The sequence below is a fragment of the Copidosoma floridanum genome, unplaced genomic scaffold, assembly GCF_036245765.1.
Source record: "Copidosoma floridanum isolate Cflo_tuat_1 unplaced genomic scaffold, Cflo_Japanese_pri ptg000009l, whole genome shotgun sequence".
Classification (NCBI taxonomy): domain Eukaryota; kingdom Metazoa; phylum Arthropoda; class Insecta; order Hymenoptera; family Encyrtidae; genus Copidosoma; species Copidosoma floridanum.
The window spans coordinates 7,072,195-7,099,415 of NW_028321886.1; the positions used below are offsets into that span (position 1 = coordinate 7,072,195).

General features: G+C 33.2%; 1 protein-coding gene across 1 annotated transcript; it reads left to right on the top strand.

Annotated features, from left to right (window-relative positions):
- The first annotated feature begins 437 nt into the window (after nucleotides 1–437).
- On the top strand, nucleotides 438–26,943 carry Dap160 (dynamin associated protein 160). The gene is made up of 36 exons (XM_014348309.2): nucleotides 438–1,266; nucleotides 1,898–2,051; nucleotides 2,132–2,280; nucleotides 2,350–2,499; nucleotides 3,544–3,630; nucleotides 4,509–4,574; nucleotides 5,308–5,466; nucleotides 5,635–5,661; nucleotides 6,123–6,314; nucleotides 6,390–6,741; nucleotides 6,830–7,040; nucleotides 7,119–7,270; nucleotides 7,359–7,481; nucleotides 7,548–7,686; nucleotides 7,767–8,097; nucleotides 8,176–8,492; nucleotides 8,578–8,744; nucleotides 8,830–9,031; nucleotides 9,106–9,402; nucleotides 9,661–9,741; nucleotides 9,975–10,067; nucleotides 10,425–10,436; nucleotides 10,709–10,846; nucleotides 10,927–11,056; nucleotides 11,138–11,302; nucleotides 22,929–23,056; nucleotides 23,141–23,247; nucleotides 23,326–23,398; nucleotides 23,486–23,692; nucleotides 23,769–23,852; nucleotides 23,931–24,224; nucleotides 24,330–24,582; nucleotides 25,056–25,130; nucleotides 25,484–25,558; nucleotides 26,165–26,338; nucleotides 26,427–26,943. Exons 1-36 carry the CDS (start codon nucleotides 1,245–1,247, stop codon nucleotides 26,576–26,578), a joined length of 5,538 nt encoding a protein of 1,845 aa, XP_014203795.2. The 5' UTR covers nucleotides 438–1,244; the 3' UTR covers nucleotides 26,579–26,943.
- Nucleotides 26,944–27,221: the final 278 nt, after the last annotated feature.

Genomic DNA, 27,221 nt, shown 5'->3' on the forward strand with positions numbered 1-27,221 from the left:
CGACTTTTTACACTTTTTATATACACAACATATATATAATATATATATATATAAATATATATCTGCCCACCTACTTATATACTTACTTCCCGAAAGTATTGACGGGAAAAAAGTGCACGCGGCGATTGTTGTAAGTTCACTGCTCGATCGAGTACAACATTTTAATATATACATATATAAGTACACCTTGCGGCAATTTGAGCTTTTGGAGACTTTGCATTAATGCGCTGCATATTGCAGGGGCTGCTCTTTCTGCTCCTCGCGGGTGTCAGATAAAAGTAGTCTGCTCAAGTGTGTGCGCTCGTGTGTATAGTCTGCTATCGTCTCATGTGCGTATTTTTTTTTTTTTTTTTTTTTTTTATCGACCCATAAACGCATATTGTGTATATCTTATACACGGCGTAAAAGCTCAACTCGTGGATCATAGTGTATATGTACAAGATATTTTCTATTGTAGCATCACACTACTATCGCGTTAGTGATTGCAAGTTGCAAGAGTGCGTGTGCCATGTATTACATATAATTATTCTTTTTTTTTGTTTGCACATTTTTGTCATCAGGACTTTTTGGAGCAGTTGTACATTATCATCGAGTATATAGATAGTATCATCAACACAGCGGGGTAGAGCAACAAAGAAAGATAGAGAGAGAATGAAAGGGAGCTAGGGGAGAGACGGCGACGACGACGACGACGACGTATAGAGCGTAGAGAGCACGCAGATTACACAGGGCCAGGAGTATAGGAGGATCGATCGCGCGCCGCACATATACGTACCTATATATACGTATCAAAAATACACACACCTCAATTGCTCGGTCTTTCACTTGCGCGACTGTTACATGTTGTATTATATACACACGAGCGACAACCGCCGCCGACGACGACCGACAGTAGAGTGTGACGACGACGAGAGAGATAATAATTAGAGAGAAAAAGTGGTGAGAGAGAAGTCTAGTGCGTGTGTGCGTGCTTGTGGACTTGTATCTCTTTAACCTTGAGGAAGAGCCTGCTCTAGGCGCGCCGTGAGAAGGAAGAAAAAGCCAAGAGAGCGGGGAGGAAAATGCAGCTAGCGATGCTGGCGAGCAGCAGGCGTTCGTTCTGAACGAGCCTCTCTTTCCTTCCCTTCCTTTCAATCATCTCCAAGGAGTTGCGAGGAAACTTGGAGGACAGTGTCGCGCCCCATTCAAGAGGCGCTCGGGGAGTATAAACCGAGTCGTTAAACTGCTGCCTCCGCTGCATCAGGATGACCAGCCCTATTACTCCGGGTGAGTGGTTTTGCATTGCCCTTATATTATTGTTGCATTAGGTAAACTTATCAATGGCTTTTGAAGATCGATGTTTTGGATTATTATTATTGTTTCTTTGATTGGGCAAGAGGTAGCTCTGATTATTGTTTATCAGGCTTGGCTCTTATCTTCCATACTGGTTTATGTAATTCTTGGTTTACTCAATTATAAGAGGCTTTTCTCCTCTCTTAGCCATACTCTACGCGCATTTTCATATTTTTCATTGATCAAGGAGCTGATCTTCATTTCCTTGATTTTACTCAATGACAGGTGTTGGTTGTTGTATTCTGGTAGCTTCATTTTTAACTGTCAATTGCCATTGTACCAATTGTCATCTGGAATGTTAAAGTTCTTTTTTTTTGTTTTTTTATAATACCTTCCAGATTCTGTAAACTTTTATTAACATCTTCTGCACAAATAATTTTTAACTTATTTTTTTTTTCATTGATGATCATATCAAGTGGTATGGTGATCAATGATAGTATAATTAAATCAACTATCAGTCTGAAGCTCAAATCACTGAATTAAGTTTAACTGATGCCACATTTCATTCAGTACCTTAATTGGACTTAAAAATACTTTAACTGATGATTACTTACTTTTCATTCAGGTACTGACCCTTGGGTCGTAACTATGCCAGAACGGGTTCGCTACCAGCAGCAATTTGATGCTCTTCAGCCCATAAATGGGATCATTACTGGAGTGCAGGCAAAAGACTTTTTGTTAAAATCTCAACTTCCGCCACCCGTGCTAGGGCAAATATGGTACGTATTTTAATGTTTTTTACACGGTAATATGACGCATATACTCACATCTAATTCAATTATTTTTACAAATTTATTAGGGCACTGGCGGATACAGATTCAGATGGAAAAATGAACATTAATGAATTCAGCATAGCTTGCAAACTAATAACTTTGAAATTAAGGGGCTTTGAAGTACCAAGTGCATTACCTCCTTCTCTACTAAGAAGTTTGCAGGCTTTATCTTCAGGTATATCATCTTCACTATATACTAATGAAAAAACTCGCAGTTTATTTAAAATTCTTTTTATTTTTATAGGAGGGTCAAGCCCGATAACTGCTGTTTCCCCAGTGCCACCAGTATCTCCAAATCCAACTGCTGCTAGTATTCCACGACCCGTACCAGCTGCACAAACAGTTATACCAAAAATTGGACCTCCAGTCGTTCCCCCTATGACAGTCCCACCTGGTAAGTCATATTTTACACATATACATACATGTATGTATTTTTTTAAACTGCAAGCAGGGTGTTGAACAATATTTCATGAAATTAAGAGATAAGCTCTAAAGGATTAACAAAAACATCACTTCTGTATTAGTCATGTATCAAAAAAGTAAACGTTCGGTATAGTATGGCTTGCGGTATTTGGTTGAATTAAAAATTTGTGTACTGATGGTATACAGATAATCTTATTTGACTACGAAACTCAAATTGACATTAAGGTGCTGTAAATATGAAGCCATATTTTTTGACTGTTTGCTATTAGAGAAAAATAAAAAAATCATAAAGAATCTAATATTACATTACATTTTGCATAATAAAAATTGTGCGACCGAGTGTTTGTTAATCCTAAAAGCTTTCTCTTTGATAACAAAATATTACTCTCTTTATTGATCAATAATTTGATAAAATATAATAGAAAAAAAAAACTTTTTTTCGTAACATTAGATACCCCTTAGTAAAATTAGCATCACGAGTTGGTATTAAAAACACATGCATAATCAAGCATTTTTCTCAAACTTTTATCAAACAATTTTTGCAAGTATACTTTGAGCAGATCTTTTTTGTATTACACCTACTAACCTAAAATTTTTTGCTATCGTTTTCAAGCACACTTTTCTACTTCAATCTACTGCAATATAACACCACGTCTGTCTATTATTTCATAATTAACTTATATGCACAAATTTTTTTAAAACGAATGATTTTTTGAGCTTTTTTAACTAACTCTAGTAAACTGAATTTTGTAAGTATAACTAAATCACTTTTGAACAGGTAAAAAATACTCAAATGTTAAATGACAAGCGACTGACATTAACTTTTGTAGAACAATAATCATTATCAAAAATACACTACGTTAAGAGAACGTGAAAAATGTTCATCCATTAATTCCTCACATACCTAATTTGAATCGCCTTAAGTATAACATAAACTAAAATGGAGAACGAGATACACACCACTGCATTTATATATAAAACAAAAAAAAAAAAAAAACTTCTATATCACACACAGCATCGCAACAAAGTAGACAACCTGTAGCTGTCAATACACGCCCATCAAAGCCTCCCGCTCGACCGCCACCACCTACTCATGTCTCTGGTACGTTGGTGTCCAGTGTGTCATATATTTTTACAGCTCATTCTCCAGGATTACTATTGTTGATCTATGTCTCTTTCTTTTTCTCGTCAACTTTCTGCTTGCCCTTACTTTGTTTTTGAGAATTTTCTCAATCGTATGTATTATTTTATTTCAATCTATTACATCATTCATGATTGTTTTTCTACAATAAGGCTCATACATACAATATTTATTTCTCATTTTGTTTTTGATTGTGTTTCGTTTGATGTAAAGTTAATTAGCTTAAATTTTTGTCTTAACTTTTGATAGTTTGTTTTGTTAAAAAACAATTTTATTGTAGGTTTTGTAGAATGATGAGTATAAGAGATATCTCTTGACTCTATTTTCATTTGGAATTAGCTTTCAGATGTAGTAGGTTGATAATATTTTTTTGTGATACCATCATCATTTGTCTGTAATATTCTATTGTCAAATGTAAAATTTTACCACACATTTCATTTGGTGTAAAGAAAGGTGCATATTTTCATGAGATCCCGAAGGTGATCATTTTCCAAGTATATTCTAATTCATTCATTTATTTTCGCTTCAAATTTTTATATCATTGCATTTATTAACCAAAATATTTGGTTTTTCTGCTTGTACAAAAAAAAAAAAAAAAAAAAAAAAAAGAAATATGACTGTAGATGCTCAATAAGTGTAGAATACAGAAATTGGAGCATTTTTTCAACATCTTTTTTATATCAGTAAATAATTTTGCGTTGGTTTTACATTGATACGTGTTTTTTTCCTTTTTTTTCTATTTAAAAGAAAAAAAAAAAAGGAAAGAAAAAAAAGAGTACTGCTTATAACGCTTCTGCGACTTTTTTCAATGCTGTGTTTTTCCGTATGCTGCTCTACAGGAGACTCCACTGCTAAGGTCGAAAGTGGTGCTATTCCGCAAAGACCTACACCTCCCGACAGTATCGGTATGTTTTACAGATGTCCAGCGCGTGTTTCGAAACTTTACGGATTGTTGTAGTTGAGCACATTTATATAGGTACATGATGAAACATGTATGATTTAAGAGATATGCCAGTCATCTAGATATGCGTATTGTTTCATTAAAACAAATCAACAAAACGGAAGAAATTGTTAATTACAACAAGTCAAGACTATAGGATTATAAATACGACCTTTCTTTATTTTTTTATTTTTTTATTTTTTTTGTAAGGAATGTTGTTGATGTTTGTTTGTGCAGTGTATCTTTGGTATTATGTTTTTAGTATGACTTAGTAACGAATTTTCGCGACCCGTGACAATTTTACGCCCACGATTACATTGGCTCTTCTGTACTAACATTGACCTTGAATTGTTGCTGCTTTGCATAAGTATATTTTTTATTAAAACATTGCGACAAGTAGTACTAATATTGTACTTGAAAATTTTTTTACTGTGACAGCTTTTATATTGCCTGTTTATATTCTTTTTATTGCATTTTTGTACTTGTACCACATGAACAGGGTGAAAAAAAATTTATGTTTGAATTGTGTCATGATATTTCACATGTGTTTACAATTATTATACTGTCTTAAAATTAGCTCGACGTACATGCATACTTTGGCTAGGACGAGTTATTTATTGGTTCTAGTATTTTTGCTAGAGTTTTTTACAATTTTCATCTCGCCTGAATACACATGTAATGCGCGTACAATTGAACAGGAGCTGGATTCGTACCGACGACTGGTCCACCCCCGAAGCCACAGCCACCATCGTTTCCCAACAGCCCCGCAGGATCAACTGTTGTATCGCCTGTTATGCCCGTCGTAGCTCCACCAGTTCAGATGGTTCAGCCTATGACATCATCAGTATCGAATATGGGTGAGTTTAGTTGATCACTGATTACTTCACTTTTACTTCATATTTAAGAATACGATAAATATTTCGACATTTTTTCATACAGTCTAATTTTACCTCACAATATTACTCTGTATCTCATTTTTCGAAACAATAATTGCCTACACGTTTCCCCTTTTTGTTTCTTTACAGATTTATTCGATCTTTTAATGTCGGAAGGTACACACAAAATATACACACCAAGAGTACAGATTTTATATTTCGTTACAAGCTTCCTCTCAGCAGTTTGTCCGTTACTTTAGCGCTAAAGCCAAATTTTTTTTTCTTTTTGTTATGCCTTTGGTTATTAGCCATTAGTGCCATTAGTCTTACAATATGGGTTGTATCCAAATATCTCTATTTTATCAACTATACTACTATACTACCCGGCAATTTAAAATCCAGTATGGGCAGGGATTTGTTGCTTTCGTGGAAGTGAAAGAGATTGTTCTGTGTTAATTTAATGCTCACGAAACGAAACCTGATTAAACATGCTATACTAAGCTTGCCAGAGCTTTGATGCTTATACAGTTTTGAAACAGCGTTTCTTGAGTTTTTTTTTTTTTTTTTTAGTTTTGTGAGAGCTTTGACTCTGAACAAATATATCTTTGTAAAACTAACGGTCGGTTAATTTCGCACAGGTGTCCAGCCGGTTGCTCCAATAGTACCAGTCGTACCCGTGGCACCTATCGTACCAATAAACACAGCGCCAGTACCGGCGCAAGCCTTTAGCATGGGCCCGACTGTACCAGTGCAACCCATGCCAACGGGAATAATACCCCCGTTGTCTGCCGTTGCTCCCACAATGGCTCCGATTGTACCAGTAGCTGCAGGTAACGTTGAAATAACAAAAGTTTTTAAAAATCTCTTTTGAGGATTAAATTTTTTAATGCGTGTTTGAAATGTAGTTGGTGCCGCGATGCCAGCAACGATAACGCCACCAGCGACTCCAATACCCCCGAACACGATTGCCATGAATGGAGGGGTCATTCATACGCCAGTATCATCGAATACACCATTGAGCACAACAGCTAGACCGCCGAGCATAGATAGAGTAGGGTCCATAGATTCTCAGCACAGTCTACATTCCGTTGGCTCACCGCAGGCCGTCGAGTGGGCCGTACCGCACCAAACAAAACTTAAATATACTCAGCTTTTTAACACGTGGGACCGAGCGCGAACTGGTTTTTTATCTGGCCCTCAGGCTAGAAACATTATGGTACAGTCTCAGTTACCGCAGGCTATACTTGCACAAATCTGGTAATAACTTTATTCATTTGTAAAATAAGATACAACTTTTACGGAAAATAGTTTCATGAATTATTCATCACGCGCTTTTTACTGACAGGGCTCTGTCAGATATGGATTCGGATGGACGTCTCGGCTGTGAGGAATTCGTTTTAGCGATGCATTTATGCGACATGTCGAAAATGGGCGAAGTTATTCCAACAAAATTACCAATAGAACTCATTCCGCCCACTTTCAGGCGCCAACGACAGAGTTCTGTTTCCTCACAAGGGGTTCCTGACAATGTTGACCCACTAGCCGGCATGCCACAAGTAAAATGTTTTGTTCATGATTATGTAGATTTATGTAAAAAATAAAAGAATCATGATTTTTGTTATTTGTTTTTTAAGTCTTCGTTTGAAGATAAGAGGAAAGAAAACTTTGATAAAGGTCAAGCGGAATTGGAAAGACGTCGAAAAACGTTGTTGGAAATTCAACGAAAAGAGCAAGAGGAGCGAGAACGAAAAGAAAGAGAAGAAGCTGAGAAACGAGAAAAGTTGAGGTAGTTGAAAAAAATACTACTGTTGATGACAAATACTTGATTTGTACTTGAAAAGTTCAATACATTACTTTTGTTGAACGATTTTTAGATTAGAGCAAGAAAGACGTCGACAAGCAGAACTAGAACAACAAATGTTGAGGCAAAAGGAAATGGAAGAAGAAAAGGAAAACGAACGTAAACGAGCTCAAGAACAAAGAGAAGCAGCAAGAAAGTAAGTAGTTGGCAAAAATGTATCCTCTGATAATATTGATTAAAAAAAAATTTGTTTTTTTTTTAGAGAGATGGAAAGACAACGTCAATTAGAATGGGAAAAACAAAAGTCACAAGAGTTGCAAACTCAACGGCAAAAGGAACAAGATATCCTTTTGAAACTGAAAGCAAAAAATCAGACGTTAACTATCGAGCTTGGCTCACTGGTATACATACATAACATTGAAACGTATAAACATTAATCGTGGATAAAAGTAATTCAATGATTTTAAATTTTTATTTTTAGAACGACAGAGTCAAAGAATTATCTCAAAAAATTTGTGACACGCGTGTTGGTGTATCTACGGTAAAAACTACGATCGATGGTATGAGAACGACCCGAGATCAACAGCTTCAGGAGATGTCAGCATTAAAAAATAAGTTACGCGAGCAAAATCAAAGACTGTTAGCTGTTAGCCAAGAAAAAGCAAGGCTTGAAGCTAAAAGCAAATCGCAAGACCAAGAAGCTCAGAAGCTTAAACAAATTGCAATAAAACAATTGAAAGATAAAATAACGGATCTCGAACAAGAAATCAAGGATAAAGAAAAGGAAATGGAAAATAGCAATAACCAATTAGGTGAGGATTAAAGTTGTTAAAAAAATTTTATTCTGCTTGTGTAGAGATGATGACATATTGATTTTTACGTAAAAACAGAGGAAATACAAAAGGATCAGCAAACTTTGCTGGAAAATTGTATGGATCTTAATAAAAAATTCGAGGAGAAGAAAGCAATTGTTCTGGAGATGCGTCAGAAAACGAATCCAGCTTCATTCACAACCTCAACGTGGGGAGAAGATGCCTGGGGTGACACTGCTGGTGACGTGGACATCGACGCATGGCCATCGGACGACACGGCAGTATCTCAAGCAGAAAAAGCTGATGTCAGCGGAACGAGGAAATACAGAGCTCTATACGAATTTGTTGCTAGAAATCAAGATGAGATTTCTTTCCAACCTGGAGATGTTATTAACGTTAGTGACCCCTTTATTATTTTCTTTGTTTTTTAACTATGTTAACTTTGTTACATAAGTTTAAACGTTTTTATTGAAAAAACAGGTACAGTCGGTGCAAAATGCAGAACCCGGCTGGTTAGCAGGTGAGATTCGAGGCCATACGGGTTGGTTTCCGGAATCATATGTTGAACCTCTTGAAGTCGTGGCCAGTACTGCCGTTGTTGGCGATGCCTTTGCACATCAGGATAGCATAGAAAAACGAACGTTAGAGTGAGACCTTACAATAAATTTTTTTTGATAATCATTCATATTCAACAAGAGTATTTGAATTTACACGAATTCTGTAAATTTGCAGAGAAATTGCGGAAGTTCCTGAAAACTTGTCTGATGCAGGCTCTGCAGTAGGTGAGGGTCCGTACATCGAACCCATCACTCCTAAATTAGGAGAAGGTCTATTGTGTAACATTTCAGCCATCACTCTGTATCAGTATCGACCTACGCTTGATCAACATTTGTCCTTTGGTAAAGGAGAGACAGTTACGATTAAAGAAGAACAGGTAAAACATTTTTCTTGTCATATATTTTTCCCCTCGTACATTAATTACAAATATGTAAATGAAATATCTTTAAGGATGTTTGGTGTTATGGTGAATCGAGCCTTGGTAGAGTGGGCTGGTTTCCAAAGTCTTACGTTAAATATAAAGTTGCAAACGGTCAAGACACAACGAAAGCTCTCGGCGGTGGCCTTAACGAATATTACATGGCACTTTATCCATACGCTTCTAACGAAGCTGGTGATCTCAATTTCAATCAAGGTGACGTCATTTTGGTTACGAAAAAAGACGGGGACTGGTGGACGGGTGTGGTTGGCGACAGGACAGGAATTTTTCCTTCAAATTACGTTGAGAAGTACGATATGCCGGATCAGGTGAGTTACGCTTCTGTTTGTTATAAAAAATTTCAACAAGATTTTGATAACAAAGTACTCGGGCACGATTTACGTTTTAAAAATAATTGAGTGAAATTTGATTTGAAGAATAAATTTGCGCCAGAGTTTAGTTACATTTCATTCACGCCTAATGTCAAGACATAACTGTCTTTGTGTGACTGAAGCTCTCTCGTTCACTTGTGACGTTTTCATTTCATATGCTTAATTTCATTTGTGGGGTGTATCACGTTTTCATAGACCACCGCAGCTCCAGCGACACCTGAACCAGAAGAAATAATTAAACCTGTAGAGGCTGTAATACAAGCGCAAGAGAAACCAGTGCGTATATTTTATAAAATAATTTTTTCTCAGACTACCTATCGTTTCTACACGTCAAAATATTTAACTTTTCGATGAAAAGCAATACAAAATCTCACGCTTAAAACATGTGATAACGTGACAATAATATTACAACGTTGAAATACTAATCACCTGTAGTGATCGTTTGCATACAACAAACGTCACACAACTTTTGACACTCGCGTCTTTTTTCGCTTGTTTGCCATGTGCAGCAGGAGAAAACTGCCGAGCAGCTCGAGGAGGAACGAGCCGAAGCCGAGGACAGAGCCGAGCTGCCAGACTTTGCAGCCATGTCTGCGCAGCAGGTAAACTTCTCGTGCCCTCGCTTTTATTTGTTTGTTCTTTGTTAACAACAACGAATAATATGTTCATTTTAGTAATTTACTTTGTGCATCAATATTTTTTATCTAATATTCATGCATTTATTTGTGAATCAATATTTTTATGTATCCCCACACATTTATAATTATCACATTTACGTCAATCCCAAGCCTTATTGTTTGATGTCAGGCGCTCATTTTCCATTTTATTTTATTTTTTTTATTTTTTTAATAACACAAACATTTGATTGTTTGTCCCTTGTGCACCTTGGACGTTCAATCTCGATGCCATCTTTTCAATTAATGTTTGGACACTCATTGGCCTGTCTCATCTCAAAACAGTATAATACAAAGGTAATTTGTTGCATTAATTAAGATATACTTGGTTATTTAATGCACATGTTAATCATTAAAAAAAATGTTTTGTATATAATATTAATTTATTCTTTGGTTCTACCAATTTTTATCTTCTAACATTAAATCTTAACGATTTAGAACAGTAAAATTTCTCGTCAATTGTTTAAAAAAAAATTATGATTTTTCTAAATCGTTTGAAAGTAAAGTCGTAACACATTCCTTACGCATATACATGTGATCCATCGATTTATCTCATTAATCATACACAGAGAGGAAGAAAGCCTGAAATCGTGCAAGTTATTGCAACGTACAAAGGCACGAGTCCTGAACAATTAGATCTACAAAAAGGTCAATTGATAGCAGTGCGCAAAAAAACCGAGTCTGGATGGTGGGAAGGTGAATTACAGGTGAGCATTTGTTGGTTTTTCTTTTTATTCTTTTAATACTGATTTTTTTCAAAAATAATTATCCTTTTTTACAATTGCAGGCTCGAGGAAAGAAGAAACAAATCGGCTGGTTCCCAGCGTCGTATGTAAAACTTCTGATCAGCACTAGTAACCGCAGTACACCAGTTTCTCATAGATACCAAGATTCTCCAACGATGGATCCGTTTGCCGGTTGGTACATTAACGCTAATTTTGTACAAAAATAATTATAAAAAATTTTAATCTAATTAAAAAATTATGGTTGTCCAACAGAAAAAGTCATGGCACTTTATCCTTACAAAGCACAAAACGAGGATGAGCTCAACTTCGAAAAGGGAGACGTAATTGTCGTTCTGTCCAAGGACGAGGAGTCGTGGTGGCGAGGCGAATTAAACGGTCTTTCCGGAGTATTTCCCAGCAACTACGTTTCACCAATGTGTAAGTAGAGCTCATTTTAACACAAAATTATAATTTAGCCTTAGGTGTTGATTAGTTAGGTTTTGTATGATGAGTTTGAGTCTGCGTAATTTGCTTTTAATGTTGAAAGTTGTCAAAGTAAAAGTTGTATTCGTTCAGATGTTGATATTGTTTTATTTTTAATTTCGTACTTTATTTTTTATAAGTTTTTAAAAGTCTATTTGTCTATATGATTGCTATTTATTTATTTTTTAAAGCATTTGGAGTGTAACGAAATGTATTGAAAGTTGTAAAAATTGACTTGAGCTCTTCAGTGAGAAAGTCGAATCACTTTAGATGAGTAGAAAGTTTTGTTTGAAATCAATTAAAAAACAATACGAAACTTTATTTTAATTTTGTTACATATATATGTATTTTTTCTTTTTTACATGCGAACCAAGTAGATTACAATTAAAATCATATTTTAATGATTAAAAAAATCACGTAGTTGTTATCAAAAAAATATTCATACCTCATAGTTTAGTGCATAAAAATTAATCTCACCATATTTTGAGTTTTAATTGTGCTTAAAGTGCAAAAACGATGGATTTATATACATGTATGATACATATGTATATACAATACACATGCACATTAAAGCACTATAGAGTATCAATCAAACATTAGGCAAACATTTTAGCCAAACATTGTATGTAAATGGTTAACCAATCGGCACTCTCATATACGTTCCTTCTCATATGACTATATCCTGTTTACGAGATTACTGTGTGGTTTGTTCGAATTACACGTGCTACACGTGGTCTTTGAAAATATGGTTCAACGAATAATCTCGAGTCTTGACGGTTTCACATGTAACTAGAATCTCTCCTCCCATCTAATTACCATTTTCTTTTTTTCTTTTTTTTTTTTTTTTGGGTTCATTTGAATTTTAACTTTGATGCGTTGATTCATGTTTAAATTAGAAAAAGCTGTAATATTATCAACTATAACATTTAAGACAAGTCTCATGATTATTTTATATACTCGTTCGTAAAAAACGATGCAGTTTAAAACTTTTTTTACGTACATTAGATTTAATATCTGTATGTGGTGCTTTTTATTTTAATGTATAATACATTGTATTGTCATGAAAAAAAGTTCAAAGATACAAGCTTCATCAACGCTTAACATAATAGGGCTCGCGTATCTAACTGCATCCTCGTAGTTTAATCGTAACTTTAGTGCTTTTAAAACTGTACTACTTATTATGTGATTGACGGTGTGTTGAGCAGTATACATTTTTATCGTAAATTGATATGTTGCTTATTAAAAATGTTGTATACGAACTCATCAAGTTGATGTTTAATAATTTGCTTTCGGGTGGGTGCATGAAAATTTTTATTATATGTCCGACAATTTGAAACAGTACTTTCCAAATTTGAGAATTTTGTGATTTCGTCTGTCGTGTTTTGGTAATGTTTATTTTTTTATGTTTTTTTTTTTTTTTTTTTTTTAACTGGAATTCAAACTGTATGCCAATTTTAACGTGAAAAATGTAAATAATTATCAAGATGTACATTATTGTGTGGTCGTGCATGAAAGTATTTTAATTTTGTTTAATTTATTCTATAATATATTACTAATTCTTGTGTTTAAATGACAAACGAACGTATAAAAAAAATGCTTATGAAAAACGTAAATTTATAAATTTACCGGCAACTAAAAAATTGTTTGCTAAATTGAAAAATTCTCATTAGGATTTTTTTTTAACGTCACATTCTCTACACCATCCATTTCATTGTTGTGTCCTTATCGAATTACTATAATTTGTTATAATTCTTCAAGTACATGATAAAAAAATTATTTCAAAGCATTTATGACCAGCTGTAATAAAAAATGCAGGTAAAGTTTTTAAGTGATGCAAGATGTATAAAATAATTTTTTTATTAAAAAAATAGTTAAACTTTAAATGTTACTGAACACGTGATAAATTTGGTTTTATAAATAAGACGTGAAAGAAAATTTACTCTTTGAAAATGATGTATTTTGTAATTTTGTATTACACAACTAGTCAGGCTTTTTTGTATAAGTTTTCGTATCACAAGTATTTATTATATGAGATGAAAAACGATTTCGTCTGTAAAAGTAAAAAAAATCTGATGTATTTCAAGCTTAAACGTTAACAGTCCAACGTCCTTTAGTTGCCCATCTCATAACATACTCTAAGAAAAAAAAAAAAAAAAAAAAAAAAAAAAAAAAAAATTGGTTGACTGGTAGTAAATCGCAAGTTTACTTAGAATTATTCGATAGGCGATGCAAATAATCACAACATTAATAATAGTTGACGCAATACATCCACTCGTTCAGAAAAAAAAATGCTTGCAAAATGCTTTTTAAATTGAAAAACCAGAGCGTCCTTATCCCTTGTGCATTATAATTTTGTTTTCGTTTGAGTCAACTGCATGGCTTTTTTCACAGCGCACGATAAGCTCGTCTGTAGTGTGTACATCGTCCTCCCCCGGCAACAGAAAGTGGTTGATTACTCTACATTTTAAATTTTACCCAAAAAAAAAAATAAATAAATAAATGTACGTTGAAACGTTTAATTACTTGTGGGCGAAAAATAATCACCTTAGTCATGTATATTTCGAGTTGCATTTTTCTAAATAATTTGAGCTCGCAGAGAAAGGAAATGCCCAATTCAAAATCAGCCAACCCCATGAAAACCTAGTTCCTCGCCCCCTACCTCGTACCTATATAGGTACTCTTAGCGAGTCCAATTAGCAAAAAAAGCCACTTTCTCGCCGCATGAGAAGACGGTGCGCCCACGATGACGTACCTATACCCACTGTACACAACCTACACAGCCGTGCAGCATTATTTTCATGTTTTACTAATGAATGTGTTCTTTCGCTTGTGCTTTATAAACCCACGCAGCGTAAGAGGATGCAGCATCGCAACGCCTCGAAGCAATTCGTGTTAAAACATAGAAAAAAAAAAAAAAAAAAAAAAAAAATAGCTGAGCTAAAGAATTGCCAGAGTTAGTACACAATACATAGATATAGATGAACAAATGATAGAAAAAACGCGTGCACGTGCGCAGCATCGCGTATAATGCTTGAAAAAGTGAAAGAAAAATAAAAAAAAAAGAAATTGTTGAAAATCGGTCGAGACATACTTAACGATACTAAAAACCGGCATATCATTTCTTCTTGGCCTGCTTCAGCTATCGGGGATTGAGCAACGAACGAGCGAGCGAGCTGCGAACAACAAATCCACTACGGCTCCTCCTATATCGCAGCGCAGGCACGATTAACGAGCATAAAAATAACAACAACAATAATAATGATAATATCAATAACAATAGCGACTGCACACTATGTTCAATCGTAGCGCGACGATTTGTTTGTTTGTTTATTTATTTATGCGTTATACGAATAAAAAAAAAAAAAAAAAAAAAAAACAATAATAAGAGGATACAACAAAATCAAGATGTTGGAGCAAAGCGATCAGAGAAAAAACAAACAAACAAACAAACACCGAGGCTCTAGCTTCTGCAGTTATTACATATACTCGCGCTTTACGCCACTGACATATATTATCCATCACCCGACCTCTTCGATGAAGTACCTACATTATATTATGTGGTGAATGACACATCGTATACACACAAACTGCCGATCTACTTACAATTATTTATATACGTATAACTATAATCATCAAAAAGACGGAGCCGAGTCTTCAGGATCTTCCCACGCATTTTGAAAACGATATTCATTTTATTATTTGAGTTAGTTCATGTATACTTACCTATGAGGAAAAGACCGTGTAGCGTGTGCACACTTCACCAACACCTATATTGTATTATCTATACTTCTCTCAAGTCTCCCCCCGTTACCTAATGCATATATATATATATTTATAGCGATTATTAATTGCGACGATGAAAATTGCATATATACACATATTCACACGATAATTTTGAAATATTGTTGAATCAACCATTATTGACAAAGATAACAATAATGTGTACGTAATTATTATACACGTGTATGATTAAGAGTAATCTTGTCAGTGCTTAATATGTGTTGTGTGAACGAAGTGTGAAAAACAATGATAATTAGAAAGAAAAAAAAAAAGAAGGTATTAAAAGGAAAATGCGTTATACATATATATAATATACATATACAACATAAGAATGACACAATTACGTATGCATGTATGGGTGTACATATACTTATGTGCTTTGTTACCGCAAGGAGTTACAACTAAATATGTAAAATAAAAAAAAAAATTAAAAAACTGGTTGGCCGGTAGGTGCATGTGTCCTGCTAAAAATATCCGATGGGAGAGCAAGTTAGTTGATTGAAAGGAAAAAAAAAGAAAAAACAATGAATAAGTAATGAAACAAAAACTATGTATTTGTTAATGAAGAGGGAAGAGTGAATTTTGATCTTTCCGTTCTTTTGTAAATACTTGCGTGATGACTATTAAGGGAAATTAAAAAAAAAAATATTACTGTAAGCGTGGAGAAGCTCCGGAACTGAAAGACAGTTTGCCGTTTTTTTTTAATTTTTTTTTTTTATTTACACTGTGTAGCGCTTTTTTAAATACTTTTTCTCTTATTTTTGCAACTAATATTTAACCTGTAAGGTAATGGTTATGGTGTTGGCTTAATGGAAAAAATTTATAGATAATAGTACTTTGAATGAAGGAAATTATATTGGTTATGGAACAAAATAAGTTCACAAAATGTGATATGAAAAAAACGTCATTGTTACTGATGCGAGTTCGTATATTTTTTTTACGCTTCATTAGCAAACATTGATGATAATTGAAGAATTAATTGTTTATGAAATTTTCAACCAATAATAATTATTTTAAAGATTTTTTAAGTAAATTTAGAATTTTTTTGTTATTGATGTTATTTCCTAGGGTAGGTTGACTCTTGGCAACTCTAACGTTTCTGGGCTGTTATATGTTTAATGCATGCAATAAAAAATGGGAATTTTCAATGTAGGAGCAGCACTATTATAGATATCACCTCTATTAAAAAGCAGGTTTCTGGTGAGTCAAAGCTTGTGTGTTTTGATTGAGATCTTAATTTTTTAATAATTAAAAAAAAATTTTTTAAATTACTTCGGATGGTCCTCTAATTTTTTTAAACACACTGTTTTCGAAACTATTACAATATTTTCCAAAAATTCGTGGTAATGTTATATTTTACGATTATTGAGTAAGTCAGGATTAGATGAATTCATTTAATTTATCATATTGCTGTTTTAAATTTATTTCTGCATTTTTTGAATTTAGTCTGTTGTAAGTAGATTGGAATCCTTTTAAAAAATTTTTCAGACATTTTCTAAAAAAGTTGATGATTTGTATTAACTTGAACATCAGTTGTTTGTTGCACTGCATATAACATATCAGCTGTGTCTGATCATTATGTTTATTGCAAAAGTAGGACAATTTTTTTTACAGCCAAGATAGACATAACGTAAACATTATAAAGATGAAACTTAGTCAAATTATTTTATACGTGATATACAAAATATCTATAAATTTTTTCTTAATTAAGCCCTATTAAGCATGGGTCTTTATAAAAAAAAAAAAATTATTTAACGTGTAATAGCGTTTTTTATTTAGTTATTAATTTTTGTTTTTCCCGACTGTTACTTGTTGGTTATTTTTAAATAAACCCAACTCTTGTTGACGTGTAATTTATTTTAGTTATATGCAAAAAGATTGATCTTAAGTACACTTGAGTTAACAGGCAAAATCAATCCTATTTTTATATTGACATTTATTTTTAATCAAATTTATTGAGTGATTTATTAATTTTTGTCTTACAACAGTCAGTCGTTCTATTTGTTAATTTATTTATTTATAAATGCGTTAAATTATTTAGTTTTTACGCAATATTTTAATTTAAGTAAAATATTGTTTTTATGACTTTTAAAAAGATTATTAGTTTATACAGTTTTGGTTCGACAATGACAATAATATTTTTCTGAATTAGTAAATTTGAACGAGAAAATATTTCAATTAAAATAATTGGTCTGCACGCTCCCGTCAGACTTTTTTCAGGAGATTTATGGATACAATATGATCGATTCTACGATCTGTCGGCGAATTACATATAATCCCTAAAAAAAGCACAGAGCCATTCCTCTAAAATCTCAAATTACTCTATGACAGATTTTTTGTATTTGTTTTTTTTTTTACTTACAATCAAGTCATTCAGAAGTTTTTATAATTCATTTTTAATAAATTGTATCATTTCAATTTTAAGTATATCAAGTAACGTCAAATAACTGCAGAATATTTGTAATTTTCATTGAAGCGAGGAAAGAGAAAACTTTTTTTTTCATTCAAAAATAATTTAACAATTTATAAATGTGTGCCATATGAAGCAATTTAAAAATAAATCATGAACTGTTGTTTCAACTGTAAAGTGCCATAAATTGTTTATTATTAATATAAATGGGTTTAATAAAAATCTGTTGTAGAGGATTGTGAATAAACTTACCCTACAGCTGCTCGGTTTAATTACGAGGAAAAATAATTGTCGATTTTCAAGGGGGAAATGAGAAAAATAATATTCATAGCCTAAACGCTAGTTTTAAAAAAAGCACGAAAATAGATAAACTTTGCAGTTAGAAATATTATCAACTTGTATACTGTATAAGAAATGCCTTCTCAAGTGTCGAATATTATACGAAGACCACATAAATATACCATCGTTTACTTTTTTTTTGAGTAACCAAAAGCCATCACAAAAAAATTCTGTTGAATATAAATAACATAAAAAAAATGTGTTAATGTATTAATGATAGTAGAAAACTGTTAACGTTTACGTGTTTCTTTTTTTCTTCATCGTATTATACGTGCACACGCACGCGCGTGTGCCATTAACAATTGATTTCTACCACGTCGGATTTATCCTGACGCAGGTTTCAATGAGAGTGGAAATAAAATTTATATTAAGCACAGTCAATGTAATACCAAAGAAAAAAAGAAAGCATTAAAAATGACTCAGTACCATGTAAAATAATTTTAAAAGTAAGTTATTTAGCTTTGGTACATACTCCCGGCTTGACGTCGGAGAATCGTGTGGCCATTTGAAAATAATTAAAGAATGAAATAAGTGTCTGTTAATAAAAATGAATCAACAGCTTCATTTTTTGTTTAAATGTAAGCTATTGTACGTTGACGGTTTTTTTACTGAAAAATGTTTGTTTGAGAAAAAAAAAAAAAAAAAAAAAAACATGTTAATCCTTTTTTCTTAGATTTTTAATTAGTATAAACGTTAAGAATAAGAGTTTACGTCGTCGATTAAAGTTATTTATGGTTTGAGAAAAAGTTGATGTATTGCTAGGTAGTGAATTTCCGATAAAGGCGTATTGATTTTAATCAAACAAATATTTTTCAGTAAATTACTTTTATTGTATTATGTCGAGAATTTTAAAATTTAAAAGAGCATTAGAATTGTTTCTATGATGTAGTAAGAAAAAATATATAAAAATTGTTTACAGTAATAATTAGTAGTATGGATGTAACATCACGAAACATTGAACACGTTAAAGCGTAAGCTGTATGAATATGTTGTAGTAATCTCGTGAGCATTCATTTGTTTTTAAAACCCGATGAATAAAAAAAACCATAGAAAAATAAAAAACAAAAAAAAAAAAAAACATGGGAACACGTCAAAATACTTAAAATTCAACCTTATATTTAACATTTTGTTCTACAACGTGTACATTATATTCCGTTCTTTGTTCCTTTTCTGTATGTGTTCATATAAATTTTTTGTATGATATGTGAGATTTAAAGGAAATAAAAAATGATTCCGGAAGAGTTGTTCGTTATATCTTTGCTTTAATTGTACATTGTTCGAAAAACATCACATGTAATTTGTAAATGTTATAATTGAATGAAAAAATACTGATTTTCCAGAAAGTTCTTTCGCATCGAAAGAAAGAAACATAAGTAGAAAAAAAAGGAATCTTTCGGAGTGTGCAATTGGTTAATCATTACGAGAGTAATTAATAAAATAAATTATGAAAAAAAATGCATGATACTTAATATACATATCTTGTAACAAAAAAATTAAAACTCTTATAATGCAAAATTTTTAAGTCAACTTTAAACCAAAGTTTACTTTTTCACTCCTGCGATTGCATTATTTCTACGTAGTTAGAAACGAGAAAAAATGCAAAGAGGGAGCCAACGTTGATAAAAAATAAAATATCATTTGAAAATAAATAAAATAAAAACTCCACAGAGTATAACGTACGCGCGAGTCGCAGTAAGATATAAGACGAGACATTCACATAAAAGTCACGAATTTATATACATAAAAACGCGCAAAAATTGTCTCACTAGTTAGATTTATTAGATTTAGAAAAAAGATGACAAGAGAGAGTCGTGTAACTAAATTTTGAAAACAAGTATAGGTATTATAGGCCATCACCAAATGTAGCATGTACTCTTAATTTCGCTACATCGAGATAAATTTATTCATCTTTTTCTTTTGCATTTCCGTCGGTGTTGATCCTTTACTAAAAATTCAACAACGAAATACTTTTTCATTAATTAATAAAATAAATAATTAACAAAGTGATGATTAATGCTCATTCTTAAGAAAAACTTGTGATTTTATAGAGTATTATTTTATAGATCTACATGATGTAAGAAAAATATTAATGGTATATTCACCCAAAAAATTATTGTTTAAAGCTGAAGTTTAAGTCAAACGTTATTACACTCATAAACATTAAAGCTTTATTTGAATAAAAAAAATAAAAAAGTTTGCATCATAAAAACTGCTTTAACGCTAAATAATCAAGTTTCACGTGCTTGCAAAATTAAGAGGTAAACTTAAATGTCACGATACAGTTATATTATCAAAAGAAAAGTAGTGTTAGCTTTTGACAAATTTTTCGTCTTACACAAATCAAAGATTTTTAAATAAAAAAGTTAGAAATGAAAAAAAAAAATCGTTCGACTCATCTGCCACATTTCTCGTACTCATATAGTAGTAATACTAAAAATAAATCGTACACATAATAAGTCTTTTCGCGAACTTATTGCATGTGCAAATAAAAAAATAAAAAAATAACGGAATTTTTTCCTTCAGTGAAATTATATGTGAAAAAGTAACCATAAATAAAATATTCTTTGCTAGCAATGGAAAATATAGCCGTAAAAATAATTTAAAAAAAAAAATAGTTCTAAATTAACAGTTTTCAAATTTGTAATCGCGATGATTTCATATGTTGAGAGTAAAATTATGGTGAAGTTACACTAAGTATAGATAGTTAGAAATTTTGAGTTAGATGCAAATGGAATATTTAAATTATTAATCGCGAGAGCACAATACAGAAGTGCGATGTGCTGTGTCTTTATCTTATACCCTTCGACACATGCAAAAAAAAATAAAATAATGAATAACATATTTATAAATACAATAAAATAAAAAGATACCAAAAAAAGATGGAAAAAAAACAGTCGAGTATACATATACATACATTTTGTCGACCGTTATGTTTTTAGAATAGTAGTAACAACCTCACATCAATGACGATAATGACAATGATGATGAATAAATGAAGTAAAAAAAATTAGTAATTAAATAAATGAATGAAATTTGCCTGAAAACGATTTTTCTATATCGTACAATACATATTATACATATAAATATAATATAAAAAGAAACAAAAGAAAAAAAAATTGTACCAATAAAACATTTAAGAGGATACGAATGAGAGGGTGTGACGCAAATTTTGCGAACCGTGTGGTTACTATAACGTGTACTTTGAATATATACACAATTATGAGGTATTGTAATTATTCGTGTAGCGCTATCTGATCCTGAGATTGTTATCAATGCCAGACTTATACATATTGTTTCTCGTTGTATTGTCGGATATTAATAAAAAAGAAAAAACTCAGTTCAAGTATGAACTTGCATTCCAAATTGTTGTCAGTCATTATTTCTCATTTATTTTTTTCGCCAACTTTGTTTTCTTACTTTACGTATATTTTTATTTATTTTTTGTTTTTTATTGTTTTGTTTTATTAGTTCCGTTATTAAATGATGAATTTTTTTTCAAGCTTTTGATTTAATTTTACCTATTTCATGTTTCCATTTTTAACGCAGTCTTATAAAATTATTCAAACATCTGCATATCGTTCCAGTTGTAGAAAAAATTATACAACTGTTTATATGAATATTTTTCACACTTGCAAAATAGAAATATTTTACTTTTGAAAAAATTTGATTTTGTAAAAAAGCCGCCAATTTCACGTATCATAATGAAGCCACCTGTATAGTCCAATGTATTGTTGTTTTTTTAGTCTCGCGGTAGTTATCGAAGTAAAATCGATATTACTTGTAACGTGTGGATAACTAATATGAAATAATAATCGACCCGAATCGGCTGGCCATACGATAAAAAATAGAAAGCCCATACTTTATTCTGGACGCGTCGCGGAGAAAAAGGACAAAACCTGCACTCGACAGCCGATATCCCGTTGATACTAAATTTAAAGACAAATCAGCCCTCGCGACGAGGCACCGTAAAATTTACAATACCCCACAACCCGGCGAGTCGCGGGGGAAGGGAGGGATCAATATCGGGGAGCGCGCGAGACGAACCGAGGCTTGACACACTTATACACTTGCCATTTTGTACGAGAGACGCGCGCTCGAATGAAACCGGTGTCCGCACGGGGATGATCGCGTCCCGCGAAAAAAAAGCTCCACGCCTCTGTTTAAGGATTACTCGGAGGATTTGGTACAGCTCGAGGGCTCACTTTTGCACTTTTCCTCCGACCCAGGTACTTTACTCACACTACAGTGTACATATATGCTTTACGAAGTATTATTTTTACAACGACTTGTCAATTATAAAAAAAAATTTAATAGATTATATCTTCATTTTGCCACAATAAATATATGAAAATGGATCGCTTCAACATGCTGCGCTCTTGGTAAAAAAATGAAGCTACGCTAAAAAAAAATTTCTTAGAATAAATATTTATTAGAATAATTTTACGTACATAATCTAGTATATTATTTTAAGCTAAGAATAGTTTCTTATTTAATTCTTATTAATGCTGTCTTAATGCAAGAAAATATAATCTTGTTTAAAGAGTTTATTTTCTTGGAAATATTCCAGTAAATATTTCCTTGATTCTAAAGGATTTTTTTTAAGTGTACAGACTCACATACAGATACTTTTTTCAACTTTGTTTAAATAAAATTTTTTCAGCAAAAATAATATGAAAATAGTATTGTGAATGGTGATAAAAAAATGCTCTTAATTCACGGAAAAAAAAAAAATTTCAAGTGTTTAAAGCTCTATAAAATAATAAAGCAATTATCGATCATACGATCTCGTCTCAAAAAAAAAAAAAAAAAAAAAAAAAAAAAGGGTAAATCGCGTACTATTTACCCGTACTTATCTATCAGGAAGGGAGAGATCTCACGTGCAGAGTCACATTGTATTTTGCCCATTTTTGTTTGTTTGTTTCTCTTGTTTTTGCGACGCGCGCTTACCTCAATCATTGCGCCCATGCACCTTTCGTCCTAACACGCCGACATGTGTATGTATACTTTACCGTGTGTAACACATACATGCATGACACTACGGGCGCCAAGCAGTCAACGACTTTCTGAGAATGGATCCGATGGCCCAGCTCGATCACACGGAGCGCAAACGCCAGGAACACATCAAGGAGCTCATCCGCACGGAAGAGGCCTACATCGTCGACATGCAACTAGTCCACGAGGTTCTTATTTATTCATTAATTACATGTATATACCGAGTACACGGGACCAAGACAATATTACATCGTCATCCGATCTTTGCACAGGTTTTCGAAAAACCGCTCTTAGCCAGCATGGTTTTGACCGTCCACGAGGTCGACAAGATATTCATCAACTGGCGAGACATCATTGCTTGTAACGACAGTTTTTTAAGGTAATCGATTCTTACCTGCGCTCACCCTGGACACGCATTCAAAAGTGATAATCTACGTGTTTTTTTTTTTTTTTTCAGGACCTTGAGAATAAGGCGCGACAATAGCGAAGGAGGGATCATCCGAATGATCGGTGATATCCTCTGTGAAAACGTAAGCCCAACGAGATTTAACGATAACGTTAAAATAATTCGTAAGTGGGTATGTTGGCGTTTATGGGTGTTGATTTGTGTATTTTAGATTCCACGTATGTCTGCTTACATAAGATTCTGTAGTTGTCAAATATCGGCGGCCAAGTACCTTCAACGGCTCACCGAAACGAATCAAGCTTTCGTCGAGGTATCCCAGAGATGCCAACAGGACGTTCGAACCAAAGGAATGCCACTGAGCTCGTTTTTGATAAAACCGATGCAGCGAATCACCAAATATCCATTGCTCATTGGAAAGGTGCGTTTATAATTTTTCCACTTTTTTTTTTTTTTTTTTTTTTTTTTCATTAATGTACAATGTCTTAATCATTCAGATACTAGAGTACACTCGTGCCGAGCATCCTGACCGGCAGTATTTGCAAGAAGCTCTGGCCAAAGCCGAGGAATTTTGCACGCAGGTAAATTTTTGAACTGAAATTCAAGTATTGGACAATCAATCGAGACATTACGAAATCATAACGAACGGAAATTACCAGGTGAACGAAGGTGTGCGGGAGAAAGAAAACAGCGACAGACTCGAATGGCTTCAGACACACGTGGCTTGCGACGGCCTCGAGGAGCAATTGGTCTTCAATTCGCTCACGAATTCTCTCGGTCCTCGCAAGCTCCTGCACTATGGGATTTTACACAAGTCCAAGAGCGGAAAGGAACTCGTCTGTTTCCTCACAAACGACTTTTTGTTGTTCGCGCAACCACTGAAATCAATACCGAGTAATCAGCAGTTTTCCTTCGAGAGAAACGAAAATCAAAAGTTCAAGCTGTACAGAAGGGTAAGCAAGCTCGGCTTCAAGAAACTCGATTTGATGAAATAAAAGAACATTTTGGAAGCTAAAGTGTCTAAAAGTATGATGCAACTGACTTTCAATCCTTTGCAGCCTATCTTCTTACAAGATCTGATTCTCTTCAACGAGCTAAAGACGAACGGGATTGGCAACTCCCTGACTAACGGCGGTGGCGACCACACGCCATCCGAACACTCGAGGACATTGCGGCTGAGTGACTCCAAAAAGGACATCAATCTAGTGACCCCGTCAACTAGTGAGTGCTCGTTGTGGGTACGCCGGATAATGGAGGCTCGAAGACAATTCGCTGAAAACGAAAAGAGCCGACTGCAGCGTCAACGCTCGAGTAAGTGTTGCTGTTGTTGTTGTTATTACGGTGAAGTTGGCTCGCGCAGTGTCTCTGACGTTATCAAGTCGCTTAACTGCTTTACGTTGAGCGCAAGGTCATTTGTCGCTGGTTTGTCCGTCAAGATTTGCAGACGTGACGATCGCGCTGTTTATGTTGTCGTCTGACGAATAAATTAATTGTTGGTTGTTTTACTTGTAAATACATATTTTGGTATTTTAATTGTTCTGCTGATAATTGGTGCGTCCTTAACTATATTTGGGCAGAATGTTCCTATTTTTTTTATTTGTTATGATTTGTTTCGTCTCATTTAACAATAGGTTGAAGACATCGATATCGATTGTACACAAGTATGATTTTTTCGAAAAAAAATTTAGAACTTCAAAGGTTTTTTTTTTACCGCGTATGTACAGTATACGTCATTTTTAGCTTTTTGTTAAAATCGTACAATGTATGTTTGTCTCGGAAAATAGAGCAGGCGCAGTTCAAAGCATGCGGACGAATTCTCGTGACTGTGGTAGAAGGATCCAGCTTAAAAAATACGACCGGTAAGCAACGACGACGATTTCCTGCTTTGGCCCTACATCTTTTTTTCACTTTTTTTTTTTTCATTCTTTCGATGCACATTTTGCCATATTTCGAAATACAATGTTTTTGAGCATTTTTCTCAGATATCTAATGTGTACGTAGCGCTTCGCCATTGGCCGCTTACTATTTTCTGCTCTTTTTTTGTATGCATGTCAAAAGTTGACTCTTGGGATCTAGTCGTATGAAAACGTCTAAAAGTCAGAGGACACAGCTGGGGTGACAATGTACACAAATATTTTGTTTAAAACCTTTTGTTCCTAACACAGCACTGTAGATCTCAATACTAAAACATACGATACACTCTACCTTTTAGTTCGACACAGGCCTACAAAGGGCCTTATTTGGATAGTAGTTAAGGAGGCAGAAGATCTTGTCAGTAAAAACAAAGGTAAACCTTCGTACGAAATTACAAAAATCATTTTCAAAATTCGCCCATAATTTTTACGCATTCAAAAGTTTGTTGCATCTTCATACCAATCGATTTAGTAATTGCCTTTAATCATAGACGAAATTAGGAAAGGTCAGAAAATGGACTTGAATAAATAAATCATCATCTTCAAGAATACTTTTGTTTTATTGACAATTTTACATGCACGTTGCATGGATAACTCTTTTCTATAACTTAAGCTTAATAAAACGCTGCACTGCATAGATTAAAAAAACTAATCATTTATGTTATTTTCTATTAATACATTTTAATACTTGTATAACACTTTGTTCTATAGTAAAAACTTGGTACAAAAATTTTTAGTATTTCATATCTCATACAAAATACTTTCTTCACATTTTTGTTCGTCGTGTTATAATTTATATACTCTTTCAGTTTGTTGTTTATATTCCAACTAATATCTTTGCTCTTGTCTCAAATAGTTTTAGAAAAATAATTGAGATTCTTTTTAATATCACCGACAAAGCATGTCGTAAATGCACGAGTATGGCAATTGTAGTGTTAAAGAAATGTCTCGCGTGGTGTCTTTAAATTGTGTGCTTATAGGAAAATGCAACGCATATTGCAAGGTTTCCATGGGATCACAAGAGGAGCAGACGATCGTTGTCTCGGGTTCAGAATGTCCAATATGGGACACTTCTATGCAGTTCCAAGTTAAGGATTTGCATGAAGACACCCTGTGCATTACGATTTTCGATAAAGGATATTTTAGTCCTGATGGTAAAATGCTGTTGATAATTTTTTTATACCATCATATATTAAGTACTATCAAATATATATATAATAAATATAAATATTTATATTTCAGAATTTCTCGGCCGAGCAGAGGTTCGAGTCGTAGACATTGTCAGAGACAGCAGTGACACGTTTGGTCCAATAACGAAACGAATAAAACTGCGTGAAGTTGACCGAGGGCACGTACTCTTAAAGTTAGATTTACGTTTGTTTGGCAGCAGATAGTGCTTACAAAAATTTTTCGAAATAATTACCCATAATAGAGAAAACGGCATAACTAAATCTGATTAATCAGTCTTATACCCATATCATTAGTATAAAAAAGTATTGAGCTCTTTACTTGAGAGCTTAAAAATAAAAATACATTTCCATTAGATTACAATTCTTTAAATGTAAATGTGTTAATGAAAAATCAAGTCTGATTCAAAATATGCGTATATAGTTGATAGTTTTGTATACACCATGTTGTAATATTTGAACGAAAATTGGGAAACATTTTCCTATTTAATTATTTTACTGTATTGTTTTTAAGTTTATTATGAATTTATAATTATTGTTAATTTGCTATTGCAAATACTCTCATTCACGATACCGAGATTAAATTATTAAATAAAATATTAAATAATTGAAAAAAATAATTATTTATGGTATCTCCCTTTCAATAATCTCCAAAAATGGAGTGTTATATGCTTCATTGATGGATGGTATTTCAAGTAATATATTATCATAAATATAACACCTAAAATAAAAGGTATTATGCAAGATGCTGATAACATATAGTGGTACTTTGCAGTACCTATATCTGCAGGAAGTTTTGTCACCAATATCAACACACTTGCAGAAACATTTTCAAAGAAACATACAACAT

Bases quoted from the DNA above. Each gene is read 5' to 3' on its own strand.
- Dap160 (XM_014348309.2), top strand. From the start codon at position 1,245: ATGACCAGCCCTATTACTCCGG. The intron at 8,098-8,175 runs GTGAGGATTAAA...ACGTAAAAACAG, and splicing joins AAATAGCAATAACCAATTAG to AGGAAATACAAAAGGATCAG. The intron at 23,399-23,485 runs GTAAGCCCAACG...TGTGTATTTTAG, and splicing joins GTGATATCCTCTGTGAAAAC to ATTCCACGTATGTCTGCTTA.